This window comes from Suillus paluster (genome assembly GCF_016628075.1).
Source record: "Suillus paluster strain FC165 chromosome Unknown EDB91scaffold_29, whole genome shotgun sequence".
In the NCBI taxonomy this organism is placed as follows: Eukaryota; Fungi; Basidiomycota; class Agaricomycetes; order Boletales; family Suillaceae; genus Suillus; species Suillus paluster.
In genome coordinates, this window is record NW_024537589.1 from 310,956 (window position 1) to 322,857 (window position 11,902).

General features: G+C 48.0%; 6 protein-coding genes across 6 annotated transcripts; 5 read left to right on the top strand and 1 right to left on the bottom strand.

The window, feature by feature from the left end:
* Window positions 1–71: 71 nt before the first annotated feature.
* On the top strand, window positions 72–2,452 carry EDB91DRAFT_1285144 (P-loop containing nucleoside triphosphate hydrolase protein; the record flags this gene model as incomplete). Its single annotated transcript, XM_041324785.1, has 11 exons — window positions 72–114; window positions 162–230; window positions 284–321; window positions 378–451; window positions 502–594; window positions 649–751; window positions 800–1,086; window positions 1,143–1,383; window positions 1,444–1,726; window positions 1,782–1,927; window positions 1,981–2,452. The coding sequence occupies 11 exons, from the start codon at window positions 72–74 to the stop codon at window positions 2,002–2,004; spliced, it is 1,401 nt and encodes a 466-aa protein (XP_041176744.1). The 3' UTR covers window positions 2,005–2,452.
* Window positions 2,284–3,286, bottom strand: EDB91DRAFT_396081 (uncharacterized protein). Its single transcript, XM_041327109.1, has 6 exons — window positions 2,929–3,286; window positions 2,749–2,876; window positions 2,627–2,693; window positions 2,506–2,577; window positions 2,442–2,451; window positions 2,284–2,395 (listed from the first exon to the last, which is right to left on the bottom strand). The coding sequence occupies exons 1-6, from the start codon at window positions 3,233–3,235 to the stop codon at window positions 2,311–2,313; spliced, it is 669 nt and encodes a 222-aa protein (XP_041176745.1). The 5' UTR covers window positions 3,236–3,286; the 3' UTR covers window positions 2,284–2,310.
* Window positions 3,287–3,724: 438 nt separating this feature from the next.
* Window positions 3,725–5,709, top strand: EDB91DRAFT_1054142 (major facilitator superfamily domain-containing protein; the record flags this gene model as incomplete). Its single annotated transcript, XM_041313805.1, has 12 exons — window positions 3,725–3,863; window positions 3,917–3,992; window positions 4,052–4,122; window positions 4,177–4,385; window positions 4,438–4,689; window positions 4,742–4,778; window positions 4,827–4,855; window positions 4,907–4,979; window positions 5,039–5,259; window positions 5,315–5,397; window positions 5,453–5,569; window positions 5,628–5,709. The coding sequence occupies 12 exons, from the start codon at window positions 3,725–3,727 to the stop codon at window positions 5,707–5,709; spliced, it is 1,389 nt and encodes a 462-aa protein (XP_041176746.1).
* Window positions 5,710–6,086: 377 nt separating this feature from the next.
* EDB91DRAFT_396495 (uncharacterized protein) lies at window positions 6,087–6,800 on the top strand. The gene is made up of 4 exons (XM_041327110.1): window positions 6,087–6,243; window positions 6,313–6,394; window positions 6,455–6,556; window positions 6,611–6,800. The coding sequence occupies exons 2-4, from the start codon at window positions 6,384–6,386 to the stop codon at window positions 6,765–6,767; spliced, it is 270 nt and encodes an 89-aa protein (XP_041176747.1). The 5' UTR covers window positions 6,087–6,243; window positions 6,313–6,383; the 3' UTR covers window positions 6,768–6,800.
* A 529-nt stretch (window positions 6,801–7,329) lies between these two features.
* Window positions 7,330–7,775, top strand: EDB91DRAFT_1054082 (major facilitator superfamily domain-containing protein; the record flags this gene model as incomplete). Its single annotated transcript, XM_041313801.1, has 3 exons — window positions 7,330–7,444; window positions 7,508–7,557; window positions 7,605–7,775. Coding segments are annotated over 3 exons (336 nt in total), but the record flags the coding sequence as incomplete, so codon positions are not given.
* A 1,210-nt stretch (window positions 7,776–8,985) lies between these two features.
* Window positions 8,986–10,339, top strand: EDB91DRAFT_1082510 (uncharacterized protein; the record flags this gene model as incomplete). Its single annotated transcript, XM_041315497.1, has 4 exons — window positions 8,986–9,066; window positions 9,122–9,184; window positions 9,231–9,469; window positions 9,517–10,339. 4 exons carry the CDS (start codon window positions 8,986–8,988, stop codon window positions 10,337–10,339), a joined length of 1,206 nt encoding a protein of 401 aa, XP_041176749.1.
* Between the last annotated feature and the right edge of the window lie 1,563 nt (window positions 10,340–11,902).

Sequence of the window (11,902 nt, forward strand, 5' to 3'; positions counted from 1 at the left end):
GACAATGATCTTCCATAATCGGATGTCGGACCTTGTCATCTCAGTCGCATCTTTCACTCTAACCATCACCCATGGAGAAGGACGCAGACGGTTTCTATACCCCGAAAGTGGAAGGTTTGTGACGTATCGCTGCCAGGTAGTATAAACATAACATTTTGCAGGTTCTGTGCCGCTTGCACAGGATGAAAACAAGGATGTGACGAAGGAAGTGGAACAGCCCGCTCAATCTAGTGCGTGCAGGTCGTGTCGTTGTCTCGCAGCGAAACTGATACTATGCTCTTAGCTAGAACCGACTTGATTTCGTCGACGTTCGAGGTCACGGTACGTTTAGCAAGTGCGATAGTAAGTTGTTGTTAAATAACTAACTACATTATCAGGTTACGCTTGCAGACCAGCAGGCCGACCCGAATTCCCCTTTATTCAGTGCAAAGACATTCGAAGAACTTGGACTGTGCGTCGTCCTATCCCGGTATTCTATGCAGCTTTAACGATTGATCATAGTCATCAAGATTTATTGAAGGGTCTTTATGATCTTGGTTTCTCGAAGCCGTCGAAGATCCAAGAGCGTGCGCTGCCCCTATTGCTCGCGAATCCGTAGGTGCACTGGCTCGCATAACATGGAACTATGTTGCTGATTTCTACCTCAAGTCCTCAGAATATGATCGGACAATCGCAATCTGGCACAGGCAAGACTGCTGCCTTTGTGCTTACCATGCTCAGTCGTATAGATTTCTCCAAGAACAAGACGCAGGTCAGTTTTATGCACATTTGTTTGGCTATCTGTTAAGATTGGCTGCAGGCGCTGTGTCTAGCTCCTTCACGAGAACTTGCGCGTCAGATTATGTCTGTTGTCGTTGCTATGGGCAAATTTACTCCAGTTCAGACGGAGTACGCAATAAAGGATAACCTTCCCAAGGGTGCATCGCGAATAACTGCACACATCGTTGTCGGGACTCCGGGAACAATGTCGGATCTTCTAAAAAGAAAGGTTATCGATACATCTGACGTGAAGGTATTTGTGCTCGACGAAGCGGATAACATGCTTGACCAGGATGGACTTGGTGACCAAACATTGCGAGTGAAAAAGTGAGTGTTTTGTCCTCTAGTTTGGGCTACAATTTACACACATTCTTCGATGCAAGCCTCCTTCCCCGATCGGGCGTTCAGATTATCTTGTTTTCCGCAACATTCCCCGATCACGTCCGCAATTTCGCTAGTAAATTCGCTCCTAATGCGAACAAGATCGAGCTTCAAAAGGAGGAGCTGTCTGTGGAGGGCATCCGGCAATTTTATATGGATTGCAAAAATGAAGATCACAAATACGATATCCTCGTGTCCCTGTATCAACTTTTGACGATCGGTCAAAGTATCATCTTCTGCCAGGTTAGCAAGATATCCATCTGCCGCTTGTTAATACTCTGATAACCATCCTACTCTTCATAGCACCGCCATACAGCAGATAGAATCTCACAACGTATGACAGCTGAAGGTCACAAGGTGGCATCACTGCATGGTGCCAAGGACGCCGCAGAACGTGACTCCATTATTGACAACTTCCGTGAAGGACGCGAAAAAGTCCTTATCACGACGAATGTCATCGCGCGTGGTATCGACATCATGCAGGTTAACATGGTGGTGAATTATGATCTTCCGTTGATGAATGAGCGGGGAAATCAACAGGCCCAAGACGCAAAACCCGATGTTGAGACGTACATTCACCGTATTGGTAGGAAGTTCCGAAAATTCGTTCCTTACCTTCCTTACTAACCATTCTTTTCAAGGTCGCACTGGTCGTTTCGGACGCAAGGGTATTTCAATAAACTTCGTCCACGATCGCCGAACCTGGGAACAGATGGAGGAGATTGAAAAGACACTAAACAAGAAGATCATCCGCATAGAAACTAATGATCTGGATGAGATGGAAGAGGTTAGTATAATCTTGGATTCGTCCTATCGAAATCTGATTTCCTTGCTCTGTAGAAAATGAAGAAGGCGTTGAAGTAATCTGTGATTTTGTATCTGGATGTGGATTCTCTGTTGTATTCTCTTCTGAACACACTAGGTCGCCTTGCGACCGTATATTAATCAACCATGACCTCGTGGCTAGTATCGTCACATTCACGTGGAAGCTTCGATTGCGTGCAGTCTTATATTGTAGTTTCTGGATCCGACAGTGGACCAGTGTCATGCATTCAGCAAGGCGAACTTAGTATGGGACTGAGTGGGCAGGAGAGAAACATGATCATTGAATATTGAATGCTCATCTGGGCAACAGCCAGAAGTAATAGAGATGTTATCGTTACATCGAAGCTATGACTCTCTGCCAGACATAATGAGCGCACTGGTATTGCGGTATAGAAATTCTAGACCAGGGATAGGGACCTCTTTTGATTGTCTGTGAAATAATTAGCGGCAACTCAGGAGTATCAGAGGAGACTTACAGCTCGCGCACTACAATGAGGGGGGTTGTTAAGAACTGTAAACGTGCGATTGGTCTATTCTTACCTCGAATCACGAAATTGAACAGGACTGCGAAGAACAGAAGTGCGCTGATAAGGACAGGTCCAACGATTTGGTCTAGGAAATGACAGTGAGTTGAGATCAATAATGAATTTATCTAATTAACCATAGTGCCCAGGATCGCGTTTGCGAATCATCGTAATCCTATTCTGATAGATTACAAAACCGTAGACCTGGATCTCGCGTGAGCGTCGTTTTATTGTAAACGGCAGACTTGTGGGTGTTTACCAATACACCAATGCTGATCAAGGCATAAGTATATGCGAAGTTCCGAGCCACCGGGTCTTTGGACGCATTGAAGAGGGCAAGCGCCAATGTTCCCAATAAGACAGCAAGGTTCAGCCAAGATATCCATGCTTATATTGGCGTTAGCAAACGACAGGAAAGAGGAAAAAGATAAACGCTGACTCCTTTCATTGGCAAACCATACCTTTCCCTCAATCTTCAAAGACGTCGCCACTTTCTTCGGAACTCGTATCTGGGGCGGTACTGAATTGATGGCGTTGTAATCTCTGATGGTGGGCCTTTGACCGTCAACGTCGTGGTTCACGTCTGGGATATCATCTTCTCTCGTGTAGCGAATAGGCCTTTGGGTGTTTTCGGGGAGAGATGCCAGCGCGGATGAAGAGAACGGAAAAAATGCAGTCCATGATCGCCTGAACAGACCGACGTGCGCGTTGTTGTCTTCATCTTCGGGCTGTTTATTAGAGGCCATGGTTTACAGAAGACTGTTCGAAGGCAAAGCTTGACCAGGTCGATTACTAATAATATTTACTCGTCATTAATCCTTGCTAGCTAGAACCTTCAATCCTGTGATTTTTTTGTCCCAAAAACGAAGGACTTCTATTCACAGCAGGCAGTCCAATGTTTAGTCCGCCTGAGCACCCTCCTTGACTAGTACTAGCAGTAATTCCCCAAAAGCCTTGGAGATTATTCTCATCCCAAATTCGTTCATTGTCTCAAAATTCGAGATTCTGACGGTACGGATAAATGACGAGTCACACATTTCCCTCACCTGATGTGAAGGGGGGCTCCAGACTCCCCGAAATGACAGGCGAGGTCATATGTGATATGACTTTGGACTTGCGCACTATTCTTAGAATGCGATTGACAGAAAACCTTGTATTAAACTCTCATCTCATCCCAGGGCCCAGGTAATGGAAATTCCGAAGGGAGGACCAGTTCTTCTACCGGTTTTGCCACCATGTCTTCCTCGGAAGAGAGCCTCCCGCTCGAGTTAGAGGAATTGCAGGTCGCTGACTATTTGGATGTGTATGACCGATTCAGCAAAGTCCAGAAAAACTTCATTGTCTTCGCAGTGTCATTTGCAGGGCTACTTCCTAGTGCGTATAAGTCAAAGATAAACCATTTTGCTGAGTTGATCTTGTCTTTCCAGTGTTCGTGACTGGGACTTTCGTCCCTGCAATCCCTCAGATAGCTCATGATCTTGATTCAACGGGTGCTGTTGTGAGGTATGTTTCCGAATTTCGCATCATGCCCTTGCTCGTGACCTGAGTTTGGCTGTCCTCAGCCTTGCTGTAAGTTTGTCGGTATTTGCGAATGCGATCGGGGGTTTGGTATGGGCAGCATACTCCTCATTCTGTAGGTTTTCCATAGCTATTGCTTACTTGAATCAGACAAGCTCACCCCCTGAAGATGGGCGCCGGCCAATATACTTGTGGGGTATGCCTATTTTGTGTATAGGAAGCTTCGGCGTTGCAGTGTCCGCGTCTCTTGTGAGCTTGCTGTTCTGGCGGTTTGTTCAGGCATTCGGATGCGCTGGCGGAGTGTCGGTAGGTGCGGCCGTTATTGGCGACATTTACAGGATCGAGCAGCGAGGTACAGCCATGGGTATTTTCTTTGGGGTACATGTACTTTCATTTGATAATATTTCGACAACTTATAACTTTTATGAAGGCTTGTCTTCTGGGCGTCGCACTGTCACCCATTACAGGAGGCACAGCAGCACATTACTGGTCATGGCGCAGCCTACACTACTCGCTTGGAGTATGGGGCATTGTTGAGATGGTTCTAATATATCTGTTCTTCCCGGAGACAAGTCATCTGCATTCGGGAGGGGCACGTGAGCCGACGGCACGATTCAAATTCGTGTGGATCAATCCTTTCAGCGGTCTCTGGCTACTCCGTAGTCCAAACATCATGGCTGTCGTTTGTCTTGGCTCTTCTTCTGACTGCACATTGCCTGAAGTCTTGTTCTCAGACACTAGCAAATACATCAGCGATGGTGACGGACTATGGTACGTTGAAGATTTCGACGTCATCTCCCAGACTAACATGAGCACCAGTTTTATTGGTTCCAATTGCCTACACGATTGTGAGTCTGCCATCCTATTCAAATCATCCGGCCCACAACATCTAATGCCAGGGTGCACGATACCACATCTCTAACGAGGCACTGATCGGTGCATGCTTCCTCCCCAGTGGACTCGGAAACTTTAGTGTGTACATATTTTTCTCTCGAAGTGTCTTTTTTGCATTCGATTAATTCCTACCTAAGTTGCCTCAGCAATCGCTGGGCGGTTGTCCGACGCCATGATTGAAAAATGCAAGGCAAAGCGCCAAGGCATCTGGATCCCTGAAGATCGCTTACGTGCAGTCTTGGTCGGTGGACTCTTCGTCCCCTTATCCGTTTGTCTTTCGGGATTGGTTACCACGTACATCGCTGGACCGTTGGGCTTGACATTGAATTTGCTTTGTTTGTTTATGAATGGCGTTGGAGTGAGTCGTAAACTGGTGTGTATTTTTTCTCCGTCACAAGTTACATTTTGTGCAGGTAGACTTCGTCCTCACTCCGATCGGCTCGTACAACGTCGATGTGCTACAATCACGCAGCGCAGAGGTAATTGCCGCAGTTACGTGAGTAGCACCTAAAGGTTCTACATAGCGGGCTTCACACCAATCCCTTGCGCAGCGCCTTCCGCGCGATAATTCTTGCACCAGTGACTGCAGCCGTAATTCCATCGATTGAAACGCTGGGCGTGGCGGCGACAAATGGCATAGCTACAGTAATTGCGCTTCTTGGATATGGGTGAGTGCTGCTGCTGTAGGGATCACTTGCAGCTGACACACCTTATGCTGGTACATAGGCTTATAGTTCTCACGATTCGTTATGGTGATCGTATGAGAGCTTGGGTAGACATTGGATACACCTTGGTAGAAAACAACTAAGTAACTGGCCCTGAGTGGTTGTCGTGTCTTACCCTCGCGTTCAATTTTAAAACAGACGTGGCAGACAGCCATGTAGTAATGAAGGCCCTCTTATGGATGTTGTTGCAGCTGGGAGCAACCTAAAACTACGACAGGCACTACGATTCCAATTCCTTGCGCAATGATACCGACAATTAACAGGAGCATAAGCTGCAAAGGTGAATACACCACTATGCTGAGAACGACGCTCCATTCAATATCTTGAGTGCTGATCCATCACCAACCTATTCTGCAGCGTTGGAATGACGGCCACTTACAGTATCTACCCTCCTCCGAGTATGATGCAGGCTAGATCAAATGTACTGTCCAGGTTGGCACGAGGCGCTTAGCATGAGACCCATTGGGTTTACTTCCTCTTACTTCATGCTCCATACACACACGCTCCCCGGACCCGATTTACGCATGCTTGGAGTTTCAAACGCGGTGTATTGAATAGGTCATGCAATTGTCACATCAAGGAACGCGTATTCTGGTTTTCCCAAGGCTCCACAATGGGTGGGTCCGTTGAACAATCGTCCTCGCAACGATGTGCTAACACGGACGCTGAATGCCGTCGCCTCTCAGATTCAGAATGTTGTCGTTGACATGAATGAAGCCAGTGCAAGTGCCGCCATTACTAGGTCCAATCAAGAGCCATGTTTGCACTGTACGTACGCATATGACACCTCCATAGTCTCTCCAAGCTAGACTAATCGGAGGAAGACAGTCTTTCTTTCGTATTGTGCCTGCCTCCCCAGAGATCTTTTCCTGGTGTTCGAACGTCTGTTTTGCATCAATCGATATGCAGCATATCCGAGTCGGGCATTGTGTTCGTCCCTTACGTTGCGTTGCTACTTCTCACTGCAACCGTCTGTTCCTCTAGTATTTTCCTTACAAGGCTCAACAACTCTCGGGCTCGGAAGGCCATCCAAGCCAGGGCTAATAATTTCCTGGAAAGGAATCGCAGGCAGGCCTTCCAACATTTGCAAGGTTATGTGTGGCTGTCCGAGGCTTCATCGAGGTTCGGCTACTTCCATTAGAGTAGGAACACTAGTGGGCTCAGACGTGTTGACCTTCCGGTTAAATACACATCCAGTTACCACCCTCAGCAGTGCTTACGCCACTCCGAGACTCGCAATGCTATAAAATTGCGATTACAGAGGCTTTGTCGCCGATATTTCTTCAGGAAGCACGAGAAGTAATGTCCATTCCCGAGCCGAGCCTGGTCAGCGAGCTTACTCGTTCACTCACCAAGCCACGGTCTTAACCTCGAGAAGGTCAAGCACCACGTCGTCCAGCGCAGTCTGTTGCGTTCCATTTTCATTGTCGTGGCCTGCACCACTGCAATGACGGTCAACGTACGTCCTCACCATGATCATATTCCTCGCCATTTTTTGTGACGTCTTGCTCTTCGTTGTTGATTACAGGTTTCTAATCCCACTTCTATCTCTATCTCATGAGTCACTCCCAACCATCGAAAGGGATCTAGATATGGACGAAGAACAGCTGCAGTGAGTTGAGTCTGCCTATTCACTTAGTTCGGTATGTCCTCGCTTCTCTTCTGTGACCGTCTCCTTTTGTCCCAGCTAACCTCCTACTTAGGGTTGCCTTCTCTTGTTCTTTGGTAGATTGGCGGACCTCTATGGCCGGAAAAAGGTGTTCATGATCGGCACTCTCTGTCTAGTCGCCCTTTCTATTGGTTGTGGCTTTGCACAGAGTGCGCGCACCTTCTGATTTCTCCACCAGTTCCGTCCATTCACATACGGTCTTACCCTCGCAGTCTTGCGCGCTTTCCAATGTGTTGGTACCGCCGCTGTAATACCCTCTGCAGTGAGTAGTTTGTATACGAACAGGAAGTTCTCATCCAAATTTTTCAGCTTGGTATCCTGGCACATTCATTCCCTTCATATAGAGCACGTTCAATAGCATTCACAACCTTTGCAGTGGGCGCTCCTGTCGGAGGCTCGTTTGGCACGGTGATGGGTGGCGTTCTTGCAGAAATTTCCTCGTACATCATAAGTTGCTTGTGCATGAGGCTGTATTTTTAATGTCCTCGTACAGGACGCATTGGCATTCCGGATTCTATTTGACTGCAGGAATTTCGGCTCTAGCAGGAGTTACTTGTGTGATTGCATTTGACTTAGATGTTCCCTCAACAGACTCCGTCAACTGGATCTGTGCCTCCTTCGGGTCGTCGAGAGCAAAGAGATCAAGGTCGGCATCAACTCTCATGCTGACAATTCCTCTGCAAGAGGATCTACGTTACTATCCGAGTTCCGCGCTATCCTCCAAGAGAGATGCAACAGAGACAAACTTGAAGTCTTCACTCTCGTTGCATTTTCTGGAAAGATCGGGCGCTCTCGTGTCATCGCATACGTGCCACAATTGTCCGTCGAGAGGGGTTGTGACATTTCCATATCTGGCGAAGAACTCTGGCAGTTGGTGAGAGACTGGCCCAAGCTCGAGGTGCTCAAAATCAGCTGCTACGCTGCCATTGGTAACGCCGCAGTACCTACATTCCATGGGTTAATCGGATTTCTTCGGCTCTGTCCCGCTCTGACTTCGCTTGCTCTTGTCATCGACACCACCAAGCTGGACGGCATAAAATCTCAAATCCCCCAGCGGTGGAAGCTGCAATAAATATCTCAAGCACCTCGTCCTCGGAAATTCATTGAATACCCACTTATAAAGTTTCTCATCCTTAGCGGCCTCTTTCCCCACCTGGAGCAGGTCACTCTTGATTGTCGGGACATGGCCCAGACTCTGAGGTCGTTACCCCAGAAGCAGTCAAATATGGAGCAATGGGCTTCAATTAACAGAGTTCTTAATGGCTTTAGTATTGTAAGGGAGCGGTGCATTGAAGTACTGTGATGATGGGCTGTGCTTGAATCATTACCTACACGTTTGACTATGTCCGAATGTTGGTTTTATCACTCGTCTCGTTTACAGCCTCAGTACTTGTACTTACTTACTGACACTTGTCCTGAACGACAGTTTGGCGCGACTGCGATATATATGTATGATCTTGAAAAATGCACTTACTTATTGAGGGGTTAGACTCGGATCTTCCCACGTGTGCTGCATACTCTTGACGTCAGTGGCTCTCAACGGTTCTGGGATGTTCTGGGGAAATCGAAAGAGCGCGTGGGGCCTTGCTTGAACTTTCCTGAATTCTGGTCAAAAGCCTTTACACAGCAGGTCACAGAACTATATAGCGCTCACTTCCAGGACGTCTACATTGACGAAATTGTACATATCATGGGCGCCGACTACTATAAGCTTTTAGGCGTTTCTCGAGACGCCAGTGAAGATGAAATCAAGAAGGCGTACAAGAAAATGGTATGCAATTGTGTCTCGTTCACAATGAATCTTCAGGCTGACATGTCGTCCACAGGCTCTGAAGTGGCATCCAGACCGCAATGCAGGGTCTGAAGAAGCCTCAACGAAGTTTAAGGAGGTAAGTGCAACGTCATAACACATCCTCCTGGCTGACTGGTCAATAGATTTCAGAAGCATTTGAAGTCCTCAGTGACAAGAACAAGCGAACTATATACGACCAGGTTGGGGAAGAAGGTCTAAAAGGCGGAGGGGCTGCGCCTGGCGCTGGTTTCCCTGGCTTCTCTAGTGGTTTCTCTGGCTCTTCAGGCTTTCCAGGGGGAAGCTCATTCTCATTCACGTCTGGCCCTGGTGCGCACGCAAGGACGCATGGGTTCGCACCAAGCGACCCGCAAAAAATATTCGAGTAAGTAACATGTGCTTGTCCAGTCCTCAGTAACTAAACACTTGTAGGCAAATATTCAACCAATTTGGCGGCATGGACGGCGGTTTCGGGAGCATGGGCGGCTCTGGAGGCGGAGGTTTCGGGGGCATGGGCGGCTCTGGAGGCGGTGGCATGGGTGGCATGAACGGCATGGGAGGTAGGAGTGGCATGAGTGGCATGAACAGAGGTCCAAACATTTTTGACGATGACGAAATAGGTGGTGGATCTTTCTTTGGAATACCGGGGGGCATGCCAGGGCGACAAGCTCCCAGACGTCAATCGACATCATCGACATCAGCCCCAGCCCCAGCCCCATCAGAGACCACTCGCCCACTAAAACTCTCGCTTGAAGATCTATATTCAGGTGCTACCAAACACCTGAAGGTCAGTAGACGACTATTGGACGGCACCACGGAGGAAAAGGTTCTTGAAATCCAAGTTCTCCCTGGCTGGAAGAGCGGCACGAAGATACGCTTCCCTCGAGCCGGCAATGAACAGCCGAACGGCGAGGCACAAGATCTGGTCTTCGTTGTGGAGGAAAAGCCACACGAGGTTTTCACGCGGGAAGGAGATGATCTGATTTGCCGCCTAAAGATACCCTTGATTGATGCACTCACAGGAGCAGACGGAAGAAGAACTGTCGAGACATTGGACGGCCGAAAATTGCAGATCTCGTTGCCTGCTGGCATTGTGAAACCCAATCAAGAGACCAGAATTCCCAACGAAGGGACGCCGATTAGAAAGCAGGGCAGCATGAAAAAGAAAGGAGACCTCATAGTGCGATGGGATATCGTATTCCCAGACCGTCTTACGCCCGCACAGAAGGAGGGACTGAAAAAGGTGTTGAGATAATCAAGTATTAAGGCATCATTTACCTCCACTGGTGGACTCCGCTCGTTAGATTACATAGCAACTGTACTTTTAATTCATTTCACAACGAGTCTCGTGAGATATACTTGGTGTTATCGCAGTCTATGCGGTCATACAACAATAGCGTCTAGATAGTGATATTCAAGAGGGTTCAGGAGCGAAGACCACAGAATTGTAGATAACTTACGCTGATCGAGGTACCTGGCATGCAACGAGAAAATCGCATGGTATAATGAGCATCGATTTGCAGTGTTGGGAGGCCGGTGATATTCCACTCCGCGGACGATAGAATGAAGCGTATGAGCAGCAGGACGGATCATAACGATCAGGGGGAAAACATAGAACGAGCATGGTTAACGAGCAAAAAATAGCATCGAGATTAATGTTCCCGCGTTGAGGGTGATTCTCCCGCGAATGTGTGTATAGACTTTCACCTTGACCGGGCACAGAACAGCCACTAAGCCTGAGCGCGGCAGAAATCTAAACACCGATGAGAATAAGTCTAATAGGCCACCCGTGAATATGGGCGAGACACGTAGTTGAAACCACCTGACGCGCAAGTGTCGAGGAAATGAAAGAAACACATTTGTTCAGATGATGCCTACGAGTGTGCCAGTTCTTGTAGTTCACAGGCAAACCCCTCGGAGGGGACGCAAGAGTTCCCCATCACGAACTTACTCCACCAGAGTGGGCAGGTGACGAATGGCAGAACATCCTTGCGGCGATTCGGAACGCCACGGGAACCAATACACGCTCAGCATTAGTGAGACGCGGGGTCCCGAGAGCTTTGGGGGAAGGCTATGAATATGAGAGACATGAGGCGGCGCTATAGAATGGACTACGAGCAATTCGGAGAGTGTTCATGGATGACCGACGGCTGCGGAAATGGGCGCAATATTCATAAAAGCCTCGACTTACGGCCTTAGTGTGGGGTAAAGTTACTGGGGCAAGTAGCCTGAAGTTAGAGATTGACCAAGAGGCTGAAAAATCCTCGGACGAGAAGATGCGCAGAGGAGAAGGAGCAGCCGCGTCAAGAGGACTTCGCCAGTACTTCTAAGCTTATGAAAGTGGAATGACTGAACCCTGTCACGAGTCGAGCTGCACAAGGTTTGATGACGTTTTAGGAATTCAGGCCAGGCTCATTGTGATTGGGAAGTTTATTGGACAGTTGCACAATCGATATGAAAAGTTGAACAACGTATGGATGGAGTCAAGATGGAGTAACCTGATGCATCGATGATGCATTCTGGGTTTGTTTTGGGTCGCAGACTCGCCACTGATCTTTTTTATTTCCAAAACGTTCGCAGCGATCGATTGTCTATATGGCAGCAAGATGGCAGTGGTCCCAATTCACAGTGGAGTAACACCGTCATGAACCTTTTGACGCCCGAAAAAGTAACTGAATAGTAGGTGTATATAGTCTCCGTGTCTTCTGACTACTATCTTTTGCCGTCTGCTGCGCCGGTTAATGCAGCAATATGGTAAGCTAACAGTCGAACGGAGAATGCAAGCTGTAGTATTATCAGCAGCGTCCGACGCAAATTG